The 25317-nt window shown below is 45.9% G+C and overlaps 1 protein-coding gene across 1 annotated transcript in view; it reads right to left on the bottom strand.

Moving 5' to 3' along the window:
* The window catches only part of CFAP251 (cilia and flagella associated protein 251), a 68254-nt gene extending 44533 nt beyond the window's left edge, over positions 1–23721 (bottom strand). The window contains exons 1-7 of the mRNA XM_057746271.1: positions 23306–23721; positions 23012–23215; positions 21946–22359; positions 15701–15841; positions 13083–13192; positions 7366–7477; positions 7015–7095 (exon numbers count right to left, since the gene is read on the bottom strand). Of these exons, the coding sequence (XP_057602254.1) occupies positions 7015–7095; positions 7366–7477; positions 13083–13192; positions 15701–15841; positions 21946–22359; positions 23012–23215; positions 23306–23545 (1302 nt within the window). The 5' untranslated portion in view covers positions 23546–23721. The remainder of the gene's footprint in view (positions 1–7014; positions 7096–7365; positions 7478–13082; positions 13193–15700; positions 15842–21945; positions 22360–23011; positions 23216–23305) is intronic.
* Positions 23722–25317: the final 1596 nt, after the last annotated feature.

Here is a 25317-nt window from a genome sequence, read left to right as displayed (position 1 = left end):
GTAAACTAGTATTCACCGATAACCTTTACTCTGTGTCCCTTTGGACGAAGACTGCTGCGTAGTCATTTCTAAATTTGACGGGGACGCAGGGTAACTTGGAACGAATGCAAACTATTGGAAGGGGGTTCTGATTCCTGCCCAGATGGTGAATAGCAGGGGTTGCCTGGCTCCCTTTCCAAAAATCAACCCTGCAAACACTACAGAAGTGAAGGAAACCTGAAACGCAGAAACTAAACAACAACAACAACAACAACAAGTGCAAAATCCCTGGGGAGACTTAATATGTAAGTCTTGAAATGGTATGTGTACAGGAGGTGGGCGGCTGCAGTCTGACTTGTAGGGCTGCAGGAGGCAGCTTTGAGAGATGCGTTCGAGAAACGCTTTTTAAGTTCCACTCCTGCCCCTTCCACCCCATCTCCCATTCCTTGCCCTTTGCTTACAGCGTCACTTCAGGAATGTAAACTATCAATGCCAATGTCGGAGGATCGATTTCAGGACAGCGCGAAGGCCTGGGTGGGGTGAAGCACCACCAGTGAAAGCAAGTGCATGCATGAGGCCTCACAAAGGCTGAAAATCAGCCTCCTGTCACCTTAATCTCTGATTAGATCCAGGTGACCACTTTGCCAAAGGCCTGTAAGAAGCAAAAGTAAGGCTCCCCTGGAGGAAGTTACTGTCAACCTAAGCCTCAAATTATTCCTATTCTTTCTAAAGCACAACATCAGGCATTCAATAAAAAATAACTAGGCATATGAAGGAGACATATCTAAATGACTGAAAAACAGGGAAGCAAAGTAGTCTATAGAAAGAGACCTCCAGGAGATCCAGGTAGTTTTAATGGCTGGGTAGTATCCCACTGTATAGATGTACCACATCTTCTTTATCCATTCATCTGTTGATGGACACTTAGGTTGCTTCCATATCTTGGTAATTATAAATAATGCTGCTATGAACATTGGGGTGCATGTATGTTTTTGAATTAGCGCTTTTGTTTTTCAGATATATATTCAGGAGTGGAATTGCTGGGTCATATGGAAGTTCTGTTTTTAGATTTTTGAGAAACCTCCATATTGTTTTCCATAGTGCCTGCACCAATTTACTCTCCCACTTCCCTTTTCTCCATATCCTCACCAATATTTGTTGCCTTTTTGATCATGGCCATTCTAATAGCTGTGAGGTGATATTTCATTGCAGTTTTGATTGCATTTCCCTGATGATTAGTAATCAGATAACTCTATTTTTAAAAAGAATCAAATGGAACTTCTAGATCTGACCAAAAAAAGGTTTAAAAAATTCAAAATACGTTTAACAGAAAATTTAATATATCCAAAGAAACAGTTAGTAGAAAAGGAAGATAAATTACAGGAGAAAAGACACAAAAGAATAGAAAAGAGAATAAAAGACCTATGGGACAAGCTGAAAAGGTCTAACTTACATCTAATTAGAGTCCCAGAAGGCAAGGAAAGAAAGAATGTGGCAGAAATAATGTTTACAGAGACAATGGCTAGAATTTTCCAAAACAGAGGAAATATAACATCTCAAGTTCAAAAAACCCCAAAGGATAAGGTTTCTTTTTAAAAAAAATCAACAATGGATCCATATACACATAGACATACCATTGAAACACTGCTGAAAACCAAGAGAAAATCTTAAAGCAGCCTGGTTGGGGGTGGGGGTGGGTGGGTGGCACATAACTTTCAAAAAGGTAGCAGTAAGACTGACGGTTGACTTCTCAAAAGAAATGATGTGAGTCTAAAGACAATAGAATAATACCTGTATCTTCAAGGTACTGAAAGAAGATAACCACCAACCTAGAAATGTATACTTAGGTGAGATATCCTTCGAAAACAAAGGACAGAGAGAAATGAGAGCATATATCCCTACAAAGACTTGTACGTGAATGTTCATGCAGCTTTATTTTCAATAGCCACAAACAGGAAACAACCCAAACATCCTTCAGTCATCTACTCGGTGAAGAGACAAATTATGACATAGCAATTCAATGCGCTGCTATTCAGCAACAAAAAGGAATAAACTTTTGGACTTCCTAGGTGATGCAGTGGTTAAGAATCCGCCTGCCAATGCAGGGGACACAGGTTTAAGCCTTGCTCTGGGAAGATTCCACATGCCATGGAGCAACTAAGCCCGTGAGCCACAACTATTGAGCCCATGTGCCGCAACTATTGAGCCCATGTGCCGCAACTATTGAAGCCCACGCGCCTAGAGCCCGTGCTCCACAACAAGAGAAGCCACTACAATGAAGAGCCCATGCACCATAATGAAGAGTAGCTCCCGCTCACAGCAACCAGAGAAAGCCTATGTGCAGCAACGAAGACCCAACACAGCCAATAAATAAATAAATTTATAAAAAAAAAAAAAGGAATAAACTTTTGACACATGCAACAACACAAATGAATCTCAAAAATTAAGTTGGGTGAAAGAAGCCAGACCCCTCCACAAAGAGTCTATTTCATAAAATTCATAAAAATATGCAAACTAACACTAATAAACAGGACAGCTGATCTTGGGGTCAGGGATAGAGGGAACAGATTGTATGCTGAAGGCCACAGTATGGAGTCTGGGTTTTATTCTAAGGACAAGGGAAGCCATTGAAGGATTCTGAGTGAGGGAGTGATATAATCTGTGTTGCTTATTTAAAAAATATGCCTCTGCTGTGGGGAGACTGGCAGGGGTGCAGCAGAGTGCAGCAGAGATCAGTTGGGAGGATGCAGAGGTCGTGTAGGCAGAGCTGCCTGTGATCTGGGCTGGACGGTGCCAGTGCAGATGGGGAGGAGAGGAAGGAGTCCAGCATCTACCTTGGAAGTAAATGGTACTTATGGCCATTGGGATGAGACAGCCAAGAAGCAAGTGTGGCAAGAAGATGAAAAGGAAACAGAAGAGCTCCCAGAACCAAACCCTGAGTAACGCCAAGATTCAGAAGGTGTGAAATGAAAGAAGAAGGCATAAAAGGAACCTGAGAAAGAACGGCTGGGAAGACAGAAGGAAAAGCGTCTTGTGAGCCCACTGGGAAGGGTGCGACAAGGATTCGACAATGTCCGTTTGATCTGGGAACACCAGTGACTGCGATAAGCATCGTTCTGGTAGAGCCGTGGGTGGGTGGAGGACAGATGAAAAGAACGGAAATGTTCGTCAACAGAGGATGGATAAGTAAATTGTGTGACACTCGAACAAAAAACTACACAGCAGTGAAAGTGAGCAGAAATTACAGCTCAAGAATCGACATGGGTGGGACTTCCCTGGGGGTGCAGTGGTTAAGAATCTGTCTGCCAGTGCAGGGCACACGGGTTGGATCCATAGTCTGGGACGATCCCACATGCCGTGGAGCAACTAAGCCTGTGTGCCACAACTATGGAGCCTGTGCTCTACAGCCCGTGCTCTGCAACAAGAGAAGCCGCCACAATAAGCCTGCACACCACAACGAAGAGTAGCCCCTGCTCGCCACAACTAGAGAAAGCCTGCACGCTGCAATGAAGACCCAACACAGCCAATAAATAAACTAAAATTAAAAAAAAAAAAAAAGAATCAACATGGATGAATCCCAGAAACAACGCTGAGCGGATGAACAATTAGTATGATTCCAAATATAGAAAGGTCAAAACCAGGTAAAATGAAAGAAGACAGTATTGAAGGATACGTACATCACCGGGGGCAAGGATGAAGAAGAGCACGGGCATGGATAACACAGAATGTGGGATAGTGGTTAACTTTTTAGGGAGGAAGGCTGGGGATGAGAGCAGGGAGGGGAACACAGGGGGCTTCCCAAGTTTAGGTGACAGTCTGTTTCATGACCCAGTGGGGAGCACAGAGGTACATTTTATTTTCTTCCTTAAAACATATACATTTTGCATGTATGCCCTATTTAGCAATAAAATGTAAACAGGTCAACTATTTCTTGCAAAAAAGAAAAAAAAATTAATGAGATGAGGAAGTAGAGAAAGCAAGTGTGGACAGCACTTTCAAGAAGTTTCCTTGTGAAGAGGAGCAGAGGGAGTAGCTGGAAGGAGATGTGGGGTCAGAGGAGTTCTCTCTGGATTGGTGGTCCTAACGCATGTTTATTTGCAGTAGAGGGAGAGTTGACGGCTGCAGGAGAAGGACCTTGAGGAGGCCAGCGGGGGGATCTAGTGCGCTGGCCCTTCACTGCAATCAGAGGGGAAGAGAGAAGATGGTGAGGTTGAAGGTGTGTTGCAGGCTTGGGAGGGAGAACAGGCCAGTGTTTGTATCTGACAGCTTCCATTTTCTCAATGAGACACCAAGGGGATGGTCATCAGCTGAGCCTGGGCGTCAGGGGAGGAGCAGGTATGAAACTTGTCTCTAGAAATGAAAAGGACAGCTGACCAGAGAGCAGCCTGGCTGTGCCGAGAGCCATCTTGAAATTCATGACTGAATTCCAAGTAAGATGAATCCGCTGGGTTGGGTGGTTCTCACCAGCCACATGCAGCCTGCTGGGGTCCAGTCCGGAGGAGGCTGATGGTGGGGCTCACCCAGAGCCGGGGGGTTTGTGCGGTGCTGTGCAGCAGCACTTCCCTTTGGGGTGGAGACGTTCTATTATCTGTGTTGGTAGCCACCAGCCACACGTGGATAGTAAGTAGTTGAAATGTAGCTAGCGAAACTGAGGAAATGAATTTGTACTTTAATTTTCATCTATTTAAATTTTTGTTTGTTTGTTTTGGCCATGCCATGTGGCTTGTGGGATCTTAGTTCCCCGACCAGGGATGGAACCTGAGCCCCCTGCAGTGGAAGTGCGGAGTCCTAACCACTGGACCGCCAGGGAATTTCTGAAATTTCAACAGCCATGTGTATTTAGCAAAGCTGCAATATAGAAATCAGTTGAATCTCCATACACTAGCAATGAACATTCTGCGAAAAAAATTAAGAAAACAATTCCACTTAATAATAGCATCAAAAAAACACTTAGGAATAAATTTAGCCAAGGAGGTGAAAGACTTGTGCACTGAAAACTACAAAACACTGCTGAAAGAAATTAAAGACATAATAAATAGAAAGACATCCCGTGCTTGTGTGGATTGGAAGACGATGCTGTTGAGATGACAACACTATCCAAAGCAATCTCTAGATTCAGTGCAATCGCTATCAAAATCCCCAAAGCATTTTTGGTAGCAATAGATAAACCCATCCTAAATACCCAGGTATGGCTTGTGGCTTTAAGAAGTAAGGAAACTGGAACTTCCCTGGTGGTGCAGTGGTTAAGAATCCACCTGCCAATGCAGGGGGACTCGGGTTCGATCCCTGGGCCGGGAAAACCCCACATGCCGTGGAGCAACTAAGCTCATGAGCCACAACTACTGAGCTTAAGTGCCACAGCTACTGAAGCCTGAGTGCCTAGAGCCCGTGCTCCACAACAACAGAAGCCACGGCAATGAGAAGCCTGAGCACCACGACAAAGAGACAGAGTAGCCCCTGCTAGCGGCAACTAGAGAAAGCCCGAGTGCAGCAACCAAGACCCAATGCAGCCAATAAGTAAATAAATACATTTTTTTTTTAAAAGAAGTATGGGAATTTTTTTCAGGTAGCAGGAGGAATGTTGGCGGAGGGAGAGAAGGAGAGAAATGGTGCATAAAGCTGATAATGACGTGTGCCTTGCTGAGTCTGGTCACCCAGAGCCGCTGCTTGGGTTTTAGTTCACACAAGCCACGTGTGTCCTTACTACAGTGTCTGGCAGCCCATAGGTATTCAATAAATGCAGGTGAACGAAGGCTGTGAGGATGAATAAGGTGATGCAGAGGGGCAGAGTCAGGGTTCCGGGTGCCCTCGGCAAGTCGCCTCATGAAAATCGAGAATAATAACAACTCCCCAAATGAAGAGCAGTTCAGAGCATGCTTCTTAAATACCAAAGGCTGCTAGCTGGGTGACTTTAGACCAGTTATCTGATAGTCAATAGTAGAAACATTAATCCCACAGTGACATCTTCGCAGCATGTTTGCATGGATTATGTGAGATGCTGTATGCAAAGAACTTAGCAGAAATCTGGCACATAAGAAGTAATCAAAAAAATTCACTAGCAACCTAAACGCCCATCAACAGAGGGATGGATGAAGAAGATGTGGTGCATGTACACAATGGAATGTTACTCAGCCTTAAAAAGGAACGAAATTGGGACATTTGTAGAGTCACAGATGGACCCAGAGGCTGTCGTACAGAGTGAAGTGAGAAAGAAACACAAATATCGTATATTAACACATATATGCGGAATGTAGAAAAATGGTACAGATCAACCGGTTGCAAGGCAGAAATAGAGACAGATGGGGCTTCCTAGGTGGTGCAGCGGTTAAGAATCCACCTGCCAATGCAGGGGACATGGGTTCGATCCCTGCTCCAAGAAGATCCCACATGCCGTGGAGCAACTAAGCCTGTGTGTCACAACTATTGAGCCTGCGCTTTAGAGCCTGTGAGCCACAACTACTGAGCCCATGTGCTGCAACTACTGAAGTCCACGTGCCTAGAGCCCGTGCTCCGCAACAAGAGAAGCCATCGCAATGAGGAGCCCGCGCACAACAACAAAGAGTAGCCCCCATTCGCTGCAACTAAAGAAAGCCCACGCACAGTAAAAAAAGACCCAACATAGCCAATAAAACAAACAAATAAATAAATATAAAAAAAGAAAACGAAAAAAGAAATAGCAACAGATATAGAGAACAAATGTATGGACACCAAGGGGGGAATGCTGTGGGGGAGGCAGGGCTGGGGTGGGATGAAGTGGGAGATTGGGATTGCCGTATCTACATTACTAGTAAGGAAAAAAACATCAAACTGTACACTTTAAATACATGCAGTTTACTGTATGTCAATGGCGTCTCAGTAAAAGTTCTTAAGAAAAAAAGGTTCACTGTCATCATCAAAAATAAAATGAGATCATGGAGAGGAGTTTTGAAAAAGCTCTAATGCACCGTAACAAGGCTCTAGTAGAACAAAAAGTAGTTTTGACCTGGCTTCAGTGATAACTTTAGGTGGATCCTTACAGGCTCACCTCGAACTCACCTGAAAACCATACTCTTTGGGGAGGTCAAGAGTGCAGGCCGGCGTTTCCACCGCTAAAGTCCACCTCCAGATGCAAACTTTCTGCAAGTGAGAGCAGACAGAGGAGAGTGAGAAGGTTCCTGAAGGCTGCTGGAGGAACCTACACCTCTTGTGGTAACCCAGTGACTTCCGCTCACTAAGCAAAGCCAAGCCCAGTGAGTTCAGCCACAGGCAGGGAGCCCCTGACCGGAGTCTGGTCACCTCTCTCCACCCAGAGAACCACAGATGCCACACAGCCTGAGCAGAGCAGCTCACAGGGACATGCCTGATGGGCTGGCCAGCCCGCTGAGGCTGCCGCGACAGGCCTGGTACCTGGATTTCAGCATCCGAGATGGTTGCCAGATACTTGGCGTCGCGGGTGATGGCCATGGCCCTGATGCCATTGCCTTCTGGGCAGCTGTCGAATATTGTATGCACGGGGATGCTGCAAAACACGGCAGGGGATACAACACGTCAGGAAAGGAACAGCTGCGGAGAAACTAACATGGTCCATCCACACGAGGAAACGGCACTCCGCCACAAAGAAGGAGGGAAGCACTGACACGGGCTATGACACAGACGAACACTGAAACCACGGTGCTGAGTGAAAGAAGCCAGACACCAAAGGTTACGTCCTGCATGATTCCATTTATATTAAATCTCCACAACAGGCAAATCCACAGAGACGGAAAGCAGATGCGTGTTTTCCAGGGGGGTGGGGGTGGGGGAGAGGGATGTGACTGCTAATGGTTTCAGGGTTTCCTTTTGGGGTGCAGAAAATGTTTTGGAACCAGATAGAGGTGGTGGTTGCACCACGCTGTGAATATACTAAATGCCATTGAGTTGTTCACTTTAAAATGGTTATCTTTAAGCTATATTATGTGAATTTTACTTCAATTTTTTTAAATTTATTTATTTATTTATTTATTTATTGGCTGTGTTGGGTCTTTGTGGCCGTGTGCAGGCTTTCTCCAGTTGTGGTGAGTGGGGGCTGCTCTTTGTTGCGGTGCACAGGTTCCTCACTGCGGTGGCTTCTCTTGTTGCAGAGCACGGGCCCTAGGCACACAGGCTTCAGTAGTTGTGGTACATGGGCTCAAGAGTTGTGGCTCGCAGGCTCTACAACGCAGGCTCAGTAGTTGTGGCACACAGGCTTAGCTCCTTCACGGCAAGTGGGATCTTCCCAACCAGGGCTTGAATCCACATCCCCTGCATTGGCAGGCGGATTCTTAACCTCTGTGCCACCAGGCAAGTCTGAATTTTACCTCAATTTTAAAAAAACTAACTCAGGGCAGCACGTAAACATGATATTTGTTCTCTCCCGGAGCTCTAGTCTCTCCTTCGTTATCAGGTGCCGATTCTGTGCCAGGTGTGAAGGATGAGGACATGAAACAAGAGGCCTAGGACGCCATCCTAGCTCTTGGGAAAGCCAGGTCCTCCTTCAGAAGGGGGAGGGTAAACAAGCACAGGCTTTCTCGACAGCACCTTCGCTGCATCTGTCAAAATCCTCAATGCACAGACACTAAGGCCCTCCAGTTCCACTTCTACAACTTTCTTTTTTTCTAGAGAAATAATAGCAAAAGTAAACAGAGATAAATGCCCATTCATGTTCACTGTGGCACTGCTTCAACAGCAAAAATCTGGAAGCAACACGAATATCCATGAATATGGGATTTGTTTTAAAAATATCATGGTATAACCATATAATGAAAAAGTATACCACCTGCAAGTAGAATGAGGTGGATTTGGGAAAGTGACCAAAATTTTGCGGAATAAAGCAAGTTGCAAAACAATATATGTAGCATCATCCTGAGTGTGTGTGTGTGTATGTATATTTATATGTACAGAAAAAAGTCTGGAGGAATGGACTCCAAAGTACATGGTGACTCTGGATACAGGGTTGGGTGAAGGGGGACTTCCTTTTTTTTTTTTTTAATTTCTGCACGTCTGTATTGTGTCACTGGCAAGATGCACACAAAGCCTTAACACACGCAGAAATTAATTAGATGACATCTGAATATCTGAGAGAGCTAAAGAAATGCAAGAAAGATTGGAAGTGATGATGGAAGTAAGCTGTGATGTTGGGGGGGTCCCTGACTTCCACTGGAAGAGTGGGCGGTAGGAAGACTTCATCCAGGAACGTGGCTATGTGGACCCCTGGTTTGTTTTTCATGACGGAGACCTTGCTACAGAGGATATAAACAGGCCTCAATAGGTCACATCAGTGTCCCAGTTGGCTGGAACCAAGTCTGTGTCCTAGCTGAGGGCCTGTCTGGTTCTCTGTCGCTTGAGAGATTTTGTCCCACTGAGAAGTAGCCCCCAAAATTCCCGTGGGAAGGGAGTCCTAAAGTTGGAAACGACATGATGATGTCCTTCGTGGGAAGACGTATCTCATCCCTGGGGATATTTAGAATTAAAAATGCAGAGAAGATGAAGTCAGTTGGACCTGTACTATTAACATTATTTGTGATAAGAGAATTTGTTCCTTTTTTTGAGATTGGGTCATGTTTAAGAGAATGTAACATACTAGAGTCTCTAACAGATTAATTTGTGATTCTAATTTAAAGTCTGTAGTTGATTTAGACTTGTGATTTTAAATTCAAATTGTATTAGGTTTATAAACAATATTAGAACACTTAAGAGAATTTAGGACTTGCCATATTTATGTCTAATTTATTAGATTTACAAGAATTACTTAAGTACTGGTGAAGGACTTATTTGTTAATCAGACTACTAAAGAACTTAAAGATGAAACTGAATATATTCAGTTTCTAAACAGTTTAAAACGCTAAAAAGGAGTTAATAAAATTTGTGAGACCAAACATTAATCAAAGCCCCCCTTATAAGCAATTGCAAAAATATGCTACATTTACAGAATAAGATTTAAGTTGAATTAATATCTCAAGGATGAAGTATGGTTTATCACTTTAATAAAGTGAATATTAATTCTAAAACCAAAGAATCCTTTCTTGGTTCCCAAAGTCATCATTTGCAATATTATAAAACTCATCTGGACAATCATTTGAATTGTTAACCACAGATACACTTTACTTTGTAATTCAAAAAAATTATTGCCTAAGGGACTTCCCTGGTGGTTCAGAGGTTAAGAATCCGCCTGCCAATGCAGGGGACACAGGTTCGATTCCTAGTCCGGGAAGATCCCACACGCCGAGGAGCAACTAAGCCCATTTACCACAACCACTGAGCCTGCGCTCTAGGGTCCGCGAGCCACAACTACTGAGCCCACATGCTGCAACTACTGAAGCCCATGAGCCTAGAGCCGGTGCTCTGCAATGAGAAGCCACAGCAATGAGAAGCCCACGCACTGCAACAAAGAGTAGCCCCCGCTCGCCACAACTGGAGAAAGCCCGTGCAGCAACAAAGACCCAGTGCAGCCAATTATTTATTTATTTATTTATTTATTTATTTATTTATTTATTTATTTAAAAAGTTACTGCCTGAGTCACCCCCCATCTAGTGAGGGAGACAGCTCAATAAACAAGAAAAAAGCAAAGGATAAACACTGTTTGAAAGGAAGCCAGCTCTGCCTGGGGCAGGAGAGCTGTCAGCAAAGGCTTGAGCGAAGAGAGGTGCCGGACGGGCCCACCCTTCCTGCCTCAGGACTTTCTGATGCAGGAGACGACTTTCTCTCATGTGTCAGGTGGACGTGCCATTCCTTGCCGCTGAAAAGCATGTAATCGCTACAGATGACCGCTGGGCACGCAGAAGGGAATTTCACTTCGTGGGGGAAGTGTCTGCATGGCTAGGATGCGAGTTGTGTATTCCCTGTAACAAGGGCTGAGTTGGCAACAGAGGCAGCAGGGATTTTGCACTTGGGAAAAGATGGCACTCAAAATGTCATGGAGAAAAGCCATATGATTGATATATGATGTTGGCCACACATGTGTATTTTTTTTTTGGCCTCGAGGCATGCAGGATCTTAGTTCCCCAACCAGGGATCGAACCCGTGTCCCCTGCAGTGGAAGCGTGGAGTCTTAACCACTGGACCACCAGGGAAGTCCCCTTACACATGTGCACTTAAAACAACTCACAAATGTTCCAGAAGGAAACACACCAAATTGACTACCTAGAGGACCAGGGTTGGAGATGGTGGCCAAAGGAGACATTAGCCTCCAATTAAAATGTATTAAAGTGATTTTTTAAAAAGCAACAGATGAATGGATAAATAAAATGTGGTATATCCATGCAATGGAATCTTAAAAAAGCTATAAAAAGGAATGGAGTACTGATTCATGCTACAATATGGAAGAATTTGGAAAATATTAGAAGCCACACACAAAAGCCACATATTGTATGATTCCATTGACATGAGATGTCCAGAACAGGCAAATCTACACAGACAGAAAGGAGAGTAGAGGCTACCAGAGGTTGAGAGGAAAGAGAATGAGGAGTTCCTTAGTTCAGAGTTTCTGGTTGGGTGCTGCAAGTGCTCTGGAAATAGTGATGATGGCTGCACAGCACTGTGAATGTAATTAATGCCAGCGAATTGTACATACATTTAAAAGTGGTTCAGTGTCATGGAGACCAGGTTGAAGAGCAAAACTGCGGAGCGGGGAGGGGAGCATGAATCGGTCAGGAAGCTGTTGCAATGGCCCAAGCAGGAGAAAGCGGGCAGAGGCAGTGGGTGTGGGTTCAGAAGTTACTGGAGGTGGAGATGCAGGACTTTTGGACATTTTAGCAGGAGATGCCTGTGGCACATGCAGGTGGACTGTCCTCCAGCAGCTTCCCCATCAGCAGACAGGAAACACTGAGACGGTTATTGAGAGTAAGCTGGTGTGGTTTCAAACCCTGGGGCTTCTCGCTCTTGCCTGGCTGGAGAACATCACCAAGAGCATCCTCATCCCCTCAGGCCACAGCTGAGGAATGGCCAGAGGAGGATGAGGCAGGGAAGAGTCTGAGAGGGAACAGACAGCAAACAGGATGAGAACCAAGGGGACATGGTGTCAAAGGAGCCAAGGGAAACAAAGATTAGGTAGCATGGCCCTATGGAGGTCACCTGTCACCTGGGGGAGAGCAGTACCTGTGTCCTAGAACATTCAACATAACTTCTTCCCAACCTTCTTCTCCACCTGGACTTGTCCACCCCCCACCTCACCCCATCCCACCCCTCCTACATACCCAACCAAGGCCTTACAATCTTGTCAATGAATTGAACACTGCTCTCTGTCTCCAGGACCGGAATTATGAAAGGACACACATTTGTGAGCATCTATCCTGGGCCAGGTGCTGTGCTTTGGATCTTCATAACAATCCCATAAGGTAAGTAGAGTAGGTCAAATAGTGTCCCCCTTGACATTCATTCCACCCAGAACCTCAGAATGTGACCTTATATGGGAAGAGAGTCTTTGCAAATGTAATTAGTTACGATGAGGTCATATTGGCTTAGGGTGGACCCTAAAGCCAATGACTGGTATCCTTTTAGAAGAGACCTTACAGAGAGACACAGAGGGGGAAAGCCCACGTGAAGACGGAGGCAAAGGCTGGAGTGGCTCATCTACAGATGAAGGACCACCTAGGATGCCAGCAACTACCCAAAGCAGAAGGGGAGCACAGGACAGATTCTCTCTCAGGCCCCCAGGAGCTCCCCGCAGACACCCCAATTTCAGACCTCTGGCCTTGTGAACTGTGAGAATATTAATTTCTGTGATTTTAAGCCAGCCAGTGTGGGGGTAATTTCTTACAGCAGCCCAGGGAAACTAAGCCAGTATGATTCTCCTCTTTTTTTTTTTTTTTTTTTGCAGATGGTGAAAGTCAGGTAACGTCTCTGGGCCTGCAGCTGGGTGAGGGTGAGTTAGCATCCCTCAGCCCAGTCTGCCCCAGGGCCACCAGCAAACCAAGTTTCTGGGCTAAAAGAGCCAGGAATCATCCACAGGAAATCCACCAAAGAAGACAACCTCCCCTGAGAACCTCGCCCCTGGCCCTGCATCCCAGCACCGGCTTCTGCATCCCCAGACCAGCATGACTCATCTTTTGCGGGTCACGGTGGCAGATTCTGCACAAAAACGAGGGGGAAGTGGCTGCGGTGCGCCTACCCTGTGAAGGAGTCCCATATGATTATCAGGCAGTCAGGCCCTTTGTCCGCCGTGGCGACCCAGCGCCTGTCTTCGCTGATGCAGAGGCAGGAGATGACATTGGGGTGGCCCTGCAGACAGACGTGGAGAGAAGATGCTCTGAGACGCGGGGGGTGCGGCCCAGCCCTGGCACCTGCAGGAAAGGCGGGGGCCTCAGAGACAGACCTGAGCTCCCTTTCCAGATGCCACTGACTGATAATCTTACTCCCGCCCACCTTCCCTGGTGCTTCTCTACAGCCAGAGGTTTTCAAGCTTTCCCTCAAAACACTAGCAGGATAAGCTACACTCCCTGCGAGAACAGTGGCTTCCTGGGGGTTGAGGCGTGCACCCGGCTCCGAACCCTGGTTGAGAATGAATGTCCGGGTCCCCCCCACCTCCAGCCCCCTCAAACCTCCCTGCCGGCCTCATTTCCCCACAGCTGCCCACTCCGGTCACAGAGCAGCTCTGGAGCCGAAGCCTCCTCACTGGCCTCTGCTGTCACTCATATCCGCCTACAATCTTCCCCACAAAACAGAGGAAGCTTCTGGAAACACAAATGAGACGGCAGCCAGGAAAACAGCCCCTGTTTCCCTCCGTCCGCCTCACCCCTCACTCGCTGTGGCCTCCTCTCTGGGCCCCGCACACGAGGTCAGAAACCCGGGGCTCTCTCTGTCTGGGATGCTCTGCCCCGGGAAAGGCCCGGGCTGGCTCACGCTCAGCCTGAGGTCTCAGGGCCGGCAGCCCTCGTCCATTCCCCGCCCGTCCGATCCAGAGGAAGTCTCCTCTCTCCCTGACTGTTCCCTCTTAGAGCGTCTTCACATTTCCTTTCTAGCAACGGCTACAATCTTTAGTTACGTGTTTGTGTGTTTACTTGTTTAACGTCTGTCTCTCCACGAGGGGGGACCAGATCTGTTTTGCTCCTGACCACAGACCCATCACCTGAAACACAGTGGTCGTGATAAATGCATACGGAACAAGTGAGTGAATGAAGGAACGGCCAAGGCCGCTCCCAGCCCCCCGACTCCGGGGAGGCTGCGCGCTGGCCTGGCCGCTCCCCACGTCTCAGCCCCTCCGCCCCCGCCCCCCACCCTGTCCCTTCTCCCCCTGCTGCCACCTCTGTGCTACACACTCAGCTGAGCTCCGAGTAGGGCTGCCTGCTGACTGTGTGTGTATTTCAGGGCTTCTAGAAAGCAAATTCCTTAGGTTGCACCCCCATGCCCTGGATCTCTGGCACGACGCTGAGTACTGGCTGAGCTCTTGGAAGATACTTTGTGAAGTTTCTCATCCAGGCGTTGACTAAGGAAGGTCCCTACTAAAATACACGTCAACTGAAAAAAGGTAACGTGGAACTGTTTACCAGGTTAACTAGCGCAAAGTCGGACACCAGGAAAACGTGACATTTGGACAGGTAAGTGATGACAACAAAAGGGGTCAAAAACGTCCGGAACATAGGAAGCAGAGTGGCGTGGGGAAGGCAGGCATGTGGGGCACTCGGGGAGGCCCAGAGCGGGGTGTAAATAAAGCCAAGTGCTGGAGGGAGGAGAGACAGGAGGACAACTGACCTACTTAATACTTTCAAGTCAAGAGACCTGGATGTAAGACCTGGCTTCACCATCTGCTAGCACAGCCTTGGGCAAGTCACCTAAATCCCCCTGAGCCTCAGTTTCCTCTCCTGTGAAATGGGGATATTAACACCCACTTCTCAGCATGAGTGGGAGGATCAAAGCCCTTTGAGGGGCCCTGTCAACGACAACTGGCACTCACCACTGGCATCTGACATCCGCCTCTACAAGGATTAAATCCTGTGCTGCTGCAGCTGCTGACTTTCAACACCCCCCTGAAAGGAGTTCAGGGTGGAGAGCTGACATGAGGCCCTCTGTGCTCTGGGAAAAACTGGCAGAACGGGTCTTCAGATAGTCAGATATTTTCAGGAGCTGATTTTATGAGCTCAATTCTTGCATTTCCTCATATCTAGAAAAGCACTAAAATTCTTCATGGTGGCGACTGTACCTCGTGACTAGCAGAAACCTTCTGCTAAAAAGTACACTCTCAATTGCATGTCCTCCCCCTTCACCCAAAGTCACATATATACTGACCTTCCCCCCTGCCCCTTGGTAGCAGTTTCTCAGAGCTATCTGGGATGCTGTCTCCCAGGCTGCAGTCCTCATTTTGCCCCAAATAAAACTTAACTCATTACTCTAAAAAAAAAAAATGCCTTTTGAGCCCTGGAAAGGAGTCTGAGTGTTAATTAGGTCTGAATCCCCACTGAAGAGCTGCCCTTTGAGTCTCACCGTAGTCCCGTGGAAACAACATGCTCTCTCCTGACCACATTTTTATAGAAATGTAAAAAATACAGATGCTTTAGACTCTAGTTACTATACAATTAAAGTCACCTGCTCTTTGTAAATTGCTTCTGATTAGAATGAGAGAGACAATGCACAATAAAATGTGTTTCTAAGGACAGAATTTGCTACGGTTCAGCAGAGAGGAAGGAAAATATGACTGAGATGGGATGAAGCTGGCCCCTGAAATAAAAACCAAAGTGCTGTATTCACATTAAAGACAACCTATCTCACTTGAACTAAGAAAACCCTGCAAACCTGAAGATGGTGCTGGTCATTCTTGAGGACATTGTAGATGACCGCGGTGTGAGCACTGGCGTACAGAAGAACTCTCTGGTTTCCATCTCGAACGTAGTAAACAGGAAGGGAACTGTTCCATCCAAACGACCAGGTCATGGTCTGGAAGACAAAGGTGAAACCACCAAGACTTCTTGGTGCGCGAGCCCAGAGCGGTGATGCCGGGCGCTCACGGCCCAAGTCCTGAAGGAGAAGGACTCCCGTCATCGGCCAATAAGGAGACATCACCTTGAGAAGTCCTCAAGAGCATGCCACAGCGTGGATGGCCCCTGAAAACGTGATGCTAAATGAAAGGAGCCAGATGCAAAGGACCGCGTAGTATATAACCCCATCTATATGAAACGTCCAGAACAGGCAAATCTGGACTTCCCTAGTGGTCCAGTGGTTAAGAACCCGCCTTCCAACGCAGGGGACGCAGGTTCCATCCCTGGTCTGGGAACTAAGATCCCACATGCCGCCGGGCAACTAAGCCCGCGCACCGTAACAAAAGATCCCGGGCAACTAAGACCCGACCTAACGCTGCCAAAAATCAAATTAAAAAAACGAAACAAAACAAAATAGGCAAATCCATAGAGACAGAAAGTAGATCAGTGGTTGCCAGGGGGTGAGGGGAGGGGGAGTGGGGAGTAAGTGACTGCTTACTGCCTATGGGTTCCTTTCTGGGATGATGGGAATGTTTTACAATTAAGATACTGGCAATGGTTGCATAACCTTGTGAATGGGCTAAGAAACCAATCAGTCGTACACTTTAAAAGGGTAAATGCTCACAGACATAGAGAATATACTTATGGTTACGAGAGGGGAAAGTGGGATAAGCTGGGGAAGGGATAAACTAGGAGTTTGGGATTAAAGTATACACAGTCTATATATAAAATAGATAACCAACAAGGCACTACTATATAGCACAGGGAACTATACTCAATATTCTCCAATAACCTATAAGGGAAAAGAATCTGAAAAAGTATATATATATATATCTCTCTGAATCACTTTGCTGTACACCTGAAACTAACACAACACTGCAAATCAACTGTATTTCAATAAAAACTAAATTTAAAATTTCTTTTTTAATTTTAAAAGGGTGACTTTTACAAGGACATGGAGAAACTGGGACTCTTGTGCATTGCTGGTAGGAGTGTGAAATGGTGCAGCTGCTGCGGAAAACACTATGGCGGTTCCTCCAAAAACTGAAAATACAATTACCATATAATCCAGCAATTACGCTTCTGGGTATATACCCAAAAGAACAGAAAACAGGGTCTCAAAGAGATATATGCACACTCGTGTTCACAGCAGCCTATTTCACAGCAGCCAAAAGGTGGAGGCAACCCCAGCCTCCATCGATGGATGAATGGAAAAACAAAACGTGAATACGATTCAGCCTCCAAAGGGACAGAGATTCTGACACATGCTCTGACGTGGATGCACCTCAAGAACATTATGTAAGAAAACACACCAGTCACCAAAAGACAGCTATGAACCGAACGGCTGCACTTACAGGAGATGCCCAGAGCAGTCAAATTCACAGAGACAGAAAGTAGAAGGGCAATAGCCAGGACCGGGTGGGGGAAGGGCAGCTGGTGTTTGTAGTACCACGTGTGCTTCACAAGGTGAAGAGAGTTATGGGGACAGGTGATGATGACAGTTGCACAACCACGTGAAGGTACTTAATACCACTGAACTTTCACACGTAAAAATCGTTAAGATGGTAAATTTTACACTATATGCCTTTTACCACAATCTTTTAAGAAAAAGTTAGGAGGGTGGATTTTATGGTATGTGAATTATATCTCAATTAAAAAAGAAAAGAAATTGGAAGGATTAAAAAAAAAAAGAAAAGCTGGTGGTGCTTACACAGGTGTGTTTACTGTGTAAGAATTCAATGAGTTCTACACTTGGTGTGTGTGCTTTCTGGTTGTGTGTTATATTTCAATAAAGACGTTTTCTTTAAAAAAAAAAAAAGAAAGAAAGAAAGAAAGAAGAGAAAAGAAAGTCCTCAACAGTAAATAGAAACAACTTCCTATTCATCTACTCCCCGCAGCCTAGACCCAGCTCAGTACCACACAGTGAGCACTTAATGTTGTGAAATTCAATTTACTGAGAGTATGTAGAATGGACAAGTTATAATAAAGTCACTAAGTAACTTCATAAGAAAGGCAATTATTCAGCCTGGGAATTTGTTCCTTATACAAGATTTTCCCTGGAAGGATAAAGAGATGAAATTCCCTTAGGAGGATTAAAAATTCCACATTGCCAGGAACAAGTCCAAAATAAAAATTTCATGAAATGAAAAATAATAGGTACTATAAATCTGACTACTGCTTTCAATTCGATAGTAGCTTGTTTATGCATATTTTTGTATTCAATGTCTCTTACGAAAATTATAGATAGACTGTGGTATATTCATGCAATGGAATATTATTCAGTAATAAAAAGAAATGAGCTGGCAAGCCATGGAAAAACATGGAGGAACCTTAAATACATGTTGCTAAGTGAAAGAAGCCAGCCTGAAAAGGCTACATACTGCATGAATCCAGCTACATGACATTCCGGAAAAGGCAGAACTACAGAGACAATAAAAAATGAATGATTGCCAGGGGCTGGGGGTGGGGGGCGGTAAGAGGGAGGGAGAGATGAACAGGTATGGCACAGGAGATGTTTAGGGCAGTGAAACCACTCTGTGTGAAACAGGAATGCTAGATACATGTCATTATATATTTGTCAAACCCCACAGAATGTACAACATGGAGTGAACCCTAAGGTAAGTTATGGACTTTAGGTAATTCTAGTGCATCCATCTTGGTTCATCAACTGTGACAAATGAGCTGCACTCGTGCAGGATGTTAATAATAGAGGAGACCAGGGGTGGAGGAGGCACAAGGGAGTATGTGGGAATTCTCTGTGTTTTTCACTCAATTTTTCTATAAATCTAAAACTGGCCCCCCAAATTAAAGTCTATTTAAAAGATTAACCAAGGCTGGGACTTCCCTGGTGGCGCAGTGATTAAGAATCCACTTGCCCATGCAGGGGACACGGGTTCGAGCCCTGGTCTGGGAAGATCCCACACGCCGGGGAGCAACTAAGCCTGCGAGCCACAACTACTGAGCCCGTGTGCTGCAACTACTGAAGCCCGCGTGCCTAGAGCCCGTGCTCTGCAACAAGAGAAGCCACTGCACCACAACGAAGAGTAGCCCCCTGGTCTCCACAACTAGAGAAAGCCCACAGACAGCAACGAAGAACCAATACATAATAAATAAATAAATAAACAAATAGATTAACCAAGGCCAACGTGGTAGAGTGTTTAAAGTGAAGGCTAAGTGATTAGTTACCAACAATCAGTGAATTATATTGGAGCACAGAAATGAAATCTAGTGATGGGACTTCCCTGGTGGTCCAGTGGTTATGACTCTGCACTGCCACTGCAGGGTGCTCAGGTTCGATCCCTAGTAGGGGAACTAAGATCCTGCATGCTGCGTGGCCGGAAAAAAAAAAAAAAGAAATGAAATATGGTGAGTTTCCGATCTTTGAACAATACTTAAGGTTAAATGATGTACCATATATTTCTCCCGAGACAGACAGAGTGGCCAACGTGGCCAATTTCTCTCTCCTACACACTTCATTCCCCATTCTCTCCTCATTCCATCTGCTCATTCACTGTAATTTATATTTATATTTAGGTCTTTTATTGCGTGGGTGTGAGTGGTAGAATTACGGAATCATAATTGTCTCAAGCTGCAAACTTCTAGGAATGGAACTATTTAATATCTAGCTGGTTCTTAAAAGCCAATTTCTTCAAGTGAGATGGTTCTTTTGAAAAACTGCTAATTCTAAAAGGCATTATAGTCATCCTGGAAATTTAATTTGAGATTTAACAAATTAGTTATGAAAAGAAAACAGTCTTAACCAGATTCCAGTCTCCAGGTAAAACAACTCCTCCAAGGTCAACACTAGGCCGACTTCACTCAGTAGTCACAGAACCTCCTTACTCGAGCAGCCCTCACATTAACCGAAATCACACAGTACTAACACTCATCACATTTTTGCACTAGTTTTAACATTCATGGCAAATGATCATGGAGACAGCCACCTCTTACATCAATCTCCTTCTAAAACACGGTCATCTGGGAAACAAAACTTTATCGTCAAAACCAGAGTTCACCGTATTTGATAATCACATGATTCCTTCTCATAAACACATGATACCTTGTTTGTTGGCTGGAGATGACATCCATGGTTAGGCCTATTTACCATGAGTGCTGAGAGTTATCACAGGCCTTTGGGATAAGGCAGGAGACCCCAAAGGAAAAGGAGGATGCTGTGGGCACGGAGATGAAGAAGCACACTCACTGAAGCACCTTTGGTGACAGCAAGAAATCAGAAACAGCAGAAATGCCCATCAATGGGGCACAGCTGAATTTAAAATGAGGAAGTGGATATACATGCACGGATATAAAAAATCCTCTAAAGCATATTAAATGCAAAAACATTTTGCAGAAACGCAGAATATCTCACTGGTAAAAAACAAACAACAAAAAAACCCCAAAACTAAAAACACAAACTAAATGTGTGTGTGTGTGTGTGTGTGTGTGTGTGTGTGTGTGTGTGTGTGTGTGTGTGTGTGTGCGCGCCTGCAGATACATGTTTGTATATGCATCAAGAAACATCTGGAAAGATACACAGTTATACCAAACTGCAACAGTAGTCACCTCAGGAAAATGGGATTGGGGTACGAGTGTGTTCCAGGAAAGGAATCTTTGCCTTTGCATATATATATATTTTTAATAAAGAGCACTTATCCATTTTAACAAAAAGAAAAAATGATAAAGGTGAAAGGAAAGGAAAAAGAAAGAAGGCCCACCCAAAGAGCTGGCAAACCTGCAAAGAGAGACGGCCCAGGAAAGTTTGGTTCTGCAGTGAGCCCAAGGCTAACAGAGGACCCAAATCTGTGCAGTTGCTTTTGTCAAGCTGAGGTAGCTGGGGCCCTGACACAAAGATCGCTTGCTCTCATTAGTGATGTTACCCAATTTCTGGTTAGTTGGCTAAACAAGACAAACGTCTCCATGGGCTCTAAAACTCAATTATTCTTGGGACTTCCCTGGAGGTCCAATGGTTAGGACTCCGTGCTTCCACTGCAGGGGGCTTGGGCTCAATCCCTCGTCAGGGAACTAAGATCCCACATGCCTCGCAGTGCAGCCAAATAAATAAATAAGTAAAGTCAATTATTCTTTCTTTTAGACTGAGCAATTGCAAGCTTTGAACCTCTAACTCCATTGCTCAAAATTGGCCAGATCTACAGAAAGGAAGCTGTCGGTTCTCAGCACTTCCCCCTCGGCGTCCTTCTACCACCACCACCACCACCACCACCTAGTTGTTAACACTTGTCAAGTGCTCACTCTGTGTTAGGAACTGCATTAAGTACACACTATCACTTACAAATCTTCCAAAGGCATGAATCTACAGTGGGGGGCGGGGGGTTGGTGGGGGGGAGATGAATCCTAGGAAACAATTCTCAGAGAGTAGCAGATGGAGGAAGAAGGGTAAAAAAAAACCCTCCTCTTCCTTCTCTTGGCAAATGATAATATTTTTATTCCTCGCAGTTGGCAGGTCCCTGGAACACTGTCAGCGGCAGCAAAGATGCCTTTGGGCTGCCTGATGCTTTTCCCGGTGGCTTTCACTTTCTCCAGATCTTTCGCTTATCGATCTATCTTGGGATGGGTAGTTTTAGGAACCTGCTGCGGATTTAGAAGCTGGTAAATGGATCAAGCCAGTTAGGGAAGAAGAGGTGAGGAGAGGAGGAAAAAGGAAGGAATTGGTGGAATGGAAGAGGAGTGTTATGATGTGGGAGAGAGAGGGGGAAGGGAGGGGGAGAGAGAGAGAGAGAGATGAAGAGAGAAGAGAGAGGGGAAAGGGGAGAGATCAATGTTGAGACTCCCACAAGAAAAACAGCACCCTATGCAACAGATAAACCACATGCAGAATTTCCTGCCTGCAGAGCAACACTATTGAACCCAGATGCAGCATTCATGTCCACGTACTGTCACACATGTCCAGCCAGAGCTCTGAACTGAACTTTAAACAGATACAAGTCTATGATTAGCTTAAAAAGAATCTTTCTGGTGCTATTTTTTTCCCATATGCATGAAATTCCCGTATTTCACAATACTCTCAAAAGCACCAGGGGAAATTTAAAAGCATGTTATACTTACCAAGGGATACACGTTGGCACTGTCATCCTTTTGGAACAAAATGTCCTCGGTGGTGGTGGAGACAAGTGAGGCCTTCAGGATCCTTGCTTTGGGCTGGAATTCTTTTTCGTTTTTCTCATTTATGTATGATACTCTTTTTTCTTTCCTCTTTTCTCTCTTTTCCAGCTCCAAGTCTCTCCCTTCTGTTTCCAGGTCTCTCCTTTCTTGTTCCAAGTCATCCTGGGGCCTCTGGTCGGTTCTCTCCCCAAGCTCTCCGGAAGGCTGCCTTTCAGGGGAACTAAACTGTTGTTCCCCAGAAGTGGTTTTATCCAAATCAAGAAACTCTAATTGTGAGACCACACTTTTTGGAAGTTCGAGTGTTTCCAAAGGCTCTGATTGTAATGAATGCTTTGACTCGCTACCACTATAGGTTTTCTTAAAAAAGAAATAAAAAGGAGATTGTGATTCTAAATACAGTGCAAGCTGTTACATGCCCTCATTTAGTTTCCTTTCTTTTCCTAATCAGCCAGTCTTAATGTTAGCCTCACATCAGAATTATGAAGTGCTTTTTAAAAAAAAAGGAGGTTGGGACATTTTGTACTCAAATAACATGAATTGTAGGTGTGTCAGGTTTATTCTCTGCCTACTAGCAGACCCACAACAGCAAAATTATTCTTCTAAGTGGCACTGGTGGCCTCCAAAACCACCAGAGTCACACAGTCACTTCTCCTTGGACCAGAGCTGAGTTCTACAGGCTGACTCTGTTTAGACAAGCACACTCCAGCTAACCCCTGCCCTTTAAGTCAGCTCTGGTACACACTTCCTCCAGGAAGCTTTCCCTGACCATCCTCCAAGCTGAGTTAAGTCGGCCTTTATATAGATACATATCTCCTATGCATGTCTCAGTCGCTGCACTTAGTTTTATAATGTTTGCCTCCTTATATACCCTAGAGCTCCTTAAGAGAATGGATTGTGTCTTGGCTTTATATCCCCAGAGCCTGGCAGGGAAGTGGGTAACAAACATTCAATCAATGATTAGGGATGAATGAATGAACAAACGAATGAATGAATGTCAATTCCTACTTACCGGGCGTGCTCCTGACAAGGCTGATTGGGAATCAGTCGGTGTAATTCTCTCCAGACTCATGGTGGACTTGGTGATTTCTTGGGGCTTCCCTGTGGTTTCTTCCTGTGCTCCTGCAGCCGCCTCCTCCAGTGCTTCTGCAGCCTTTTCCTCCACTTCTCTGACAGCCTCCTCCTCCTTCTCAAATTCTTCGCCCTCCTCCTCTCCCTTCCCTTCTCCTTCTTCCTCTTCTTCCCCTTCCTCCTCCCCCTCCCCTTCCTCTCCCTCCTCTCCTTCCTCCCTCTCCTCCCCCCCAACCTCCTCCTCCTCTTCCCCTTCCTCCTCCCCCTCCTCCTGAGACTCTCTCCATGCTAATGTGTTATCTTCTTTTAATTCCTGTTGCATATTTTCTAGCCCTTCATCATCTGGATATTCTTCTTCTTCTCCTTCTTCCGTGTCTGTTTCTCCATATTCTTCCGTTTCTTCCAGTGGGTTTTCCTCTGCATCTGACATTCTTCTCTCTGGAGTTTTCTCTAGAGAAATTTTGAGTAAAATCATCAGCAGGGCCCTCTGTTTCCCATTTGGATTTCCTGGTCCACAAACCTATCAATGAAATGTGCAATACTGGCTCTGTTCCTTTCCGTGGGAATAAAAAGAATGCCCTGCTCCTGGGAAAGCCTGTTTCAAATCTTTAAAAATATTGACCCCCTGGGGCCTCATCTTTCTAGGAATAATTTTAGAACACTCTAACTCACTTTAAATATATCACATTCCCACAGACAGCAAAATGACAGCCCAGGCATTAGCAACAATTCTAATCATATGAATAAAGGAAGAAGCAGGTAGCTTAGTGGTTAAAACTGTTGGCTTTCCAGCCAGCCTCTCCTGGCACTGAATCCCGGTTCCACCACTCAGTTGCTCTGTAACCTTGGCCAAGTCACTTTATCCCTCAGAGTCCAAATTTGCTCACAGGAAAAATAAAAATGATAACCCTAAATTCTGGGGGTGTTGTGACGATTAGACGAGATGACATGTAGAATGCTCGAGTTGCAGCACAGAGTGCTTGAGAAATGGTAGCAATTGTTTAGAAAGTTTAAAAGCCTTCTAACCTATTCACTCGTTTATTCCTTACAGCAAACTTAAGAGTCTGAGGCTCTGAGAGGCAAAGTGACTTATTCAAGATCAAACAGCGAGTAAGAAGCAGATCTCACCAATGCTGTTTCGCCACCTGAAAAATCATTGCTAAGATTTCAAGTCTAGGGCTCTTAGTACAGAGCCTCTTCCGACTGCCAAACTTTGCCAAACTCTTCATGGTGGGTGAGGGGGGAGCAGGTGTGTGCTTTGGGGAGGGGGGGGGCGGTGCACAAAGCCTAGGCGTAGCCTCTTCCTCCAGCTCAGGTCTCCCTGGAGCTGCCCCAGGTTGGGCCCAGGTGGGGGAAGCGCCCCCCGAGAGGCCCCCGCCCCTGACTCACAGAGCGCGCCCACCCTGGTCCTCAAAGGCCGGGGTGGTCTCGCCGGGTGAACCCCTCGTCCACCTCCCGGCCTCCAGCTGCCGCCGCTTTCTTCTCCACAGGCTCCCTAGTTACGGTTGCCACCCAAGCCCCGTCTCCATGGTAACCGCTGCCGCCGCCGCAGGCGACGGGCCGTAAAGCGAGAAGGCTGGACCTCGGTCACGTGCCCAGAAAGCGGTGGGAGCGGGCGCGGGTCGAGCACGCCCTCTGCCGGTGCCCCGGGAGAGGCGCCGCCGCGACTTGGGCGGTGAAATTGGCTTTCCTCTCACCTCTCCTCCCCTCCGACTCGCCCCACCTTTTCCCCTTGGTACCGTCCTCTGAGAAGCTGCAGCGGCCAATCCTAGCAATTCAGACTTTCTGAAGGCTTGACAAAATTAACTAAAGAAGTACGAATTGTTTGATGAAATTCTCTTTGTCAAAAGCAAACGAAAATCCCCAGTCTCGTAGATGCTGACACAGCTGTCCTCCACACCTCCTCGCCCGAGCACTACATGTGGTGCAGAAAATTTTAGCTGGCTGGGATTAAATATTACATAGACTACATGATCTTGCGATTCTTATCACAAAAATGTTTCTACCAAACCAGTTTGGTTAAATCTATTAGGATGATTCCACCTCAAAGTGACTCTCCACTAGACTCTCAAAAAAGACAGCCTGCCGCCATGGCCATCGTGAGGTTCCTGAAGGGAGACTTGCAGGAACGCAGCCAAAGGCACTGATGCAGAAGACTCCCTGCTGCTACCATTTCAGGAGGATGGGAAGGATTCCCTCCGCCCCCACCCCACCCTGTACCCCAGTGCTGGCTGATGCATATGCGTA

This window comes from Hippopotamus amphibius, chromosome 8, assembly GCF_030028045.1.
Source record: "Hippopotamus amphibius kiboko isolate mHipAmp2 chromosome 8, mHipAmp2.hap2, whole genome shotgun sequence".
NCBI lineage: Eukaryota > Metazoa > Chordata > Mammalia > Artiodactyla > Hippopotamidae > Hippopotamus > Hippopotamus amphibius.
The sequence above is the reverse complement of the archived record's forward strand: the minus strand, read 5'-3'. Positions and strand labels throughout refer to the sequence as shown.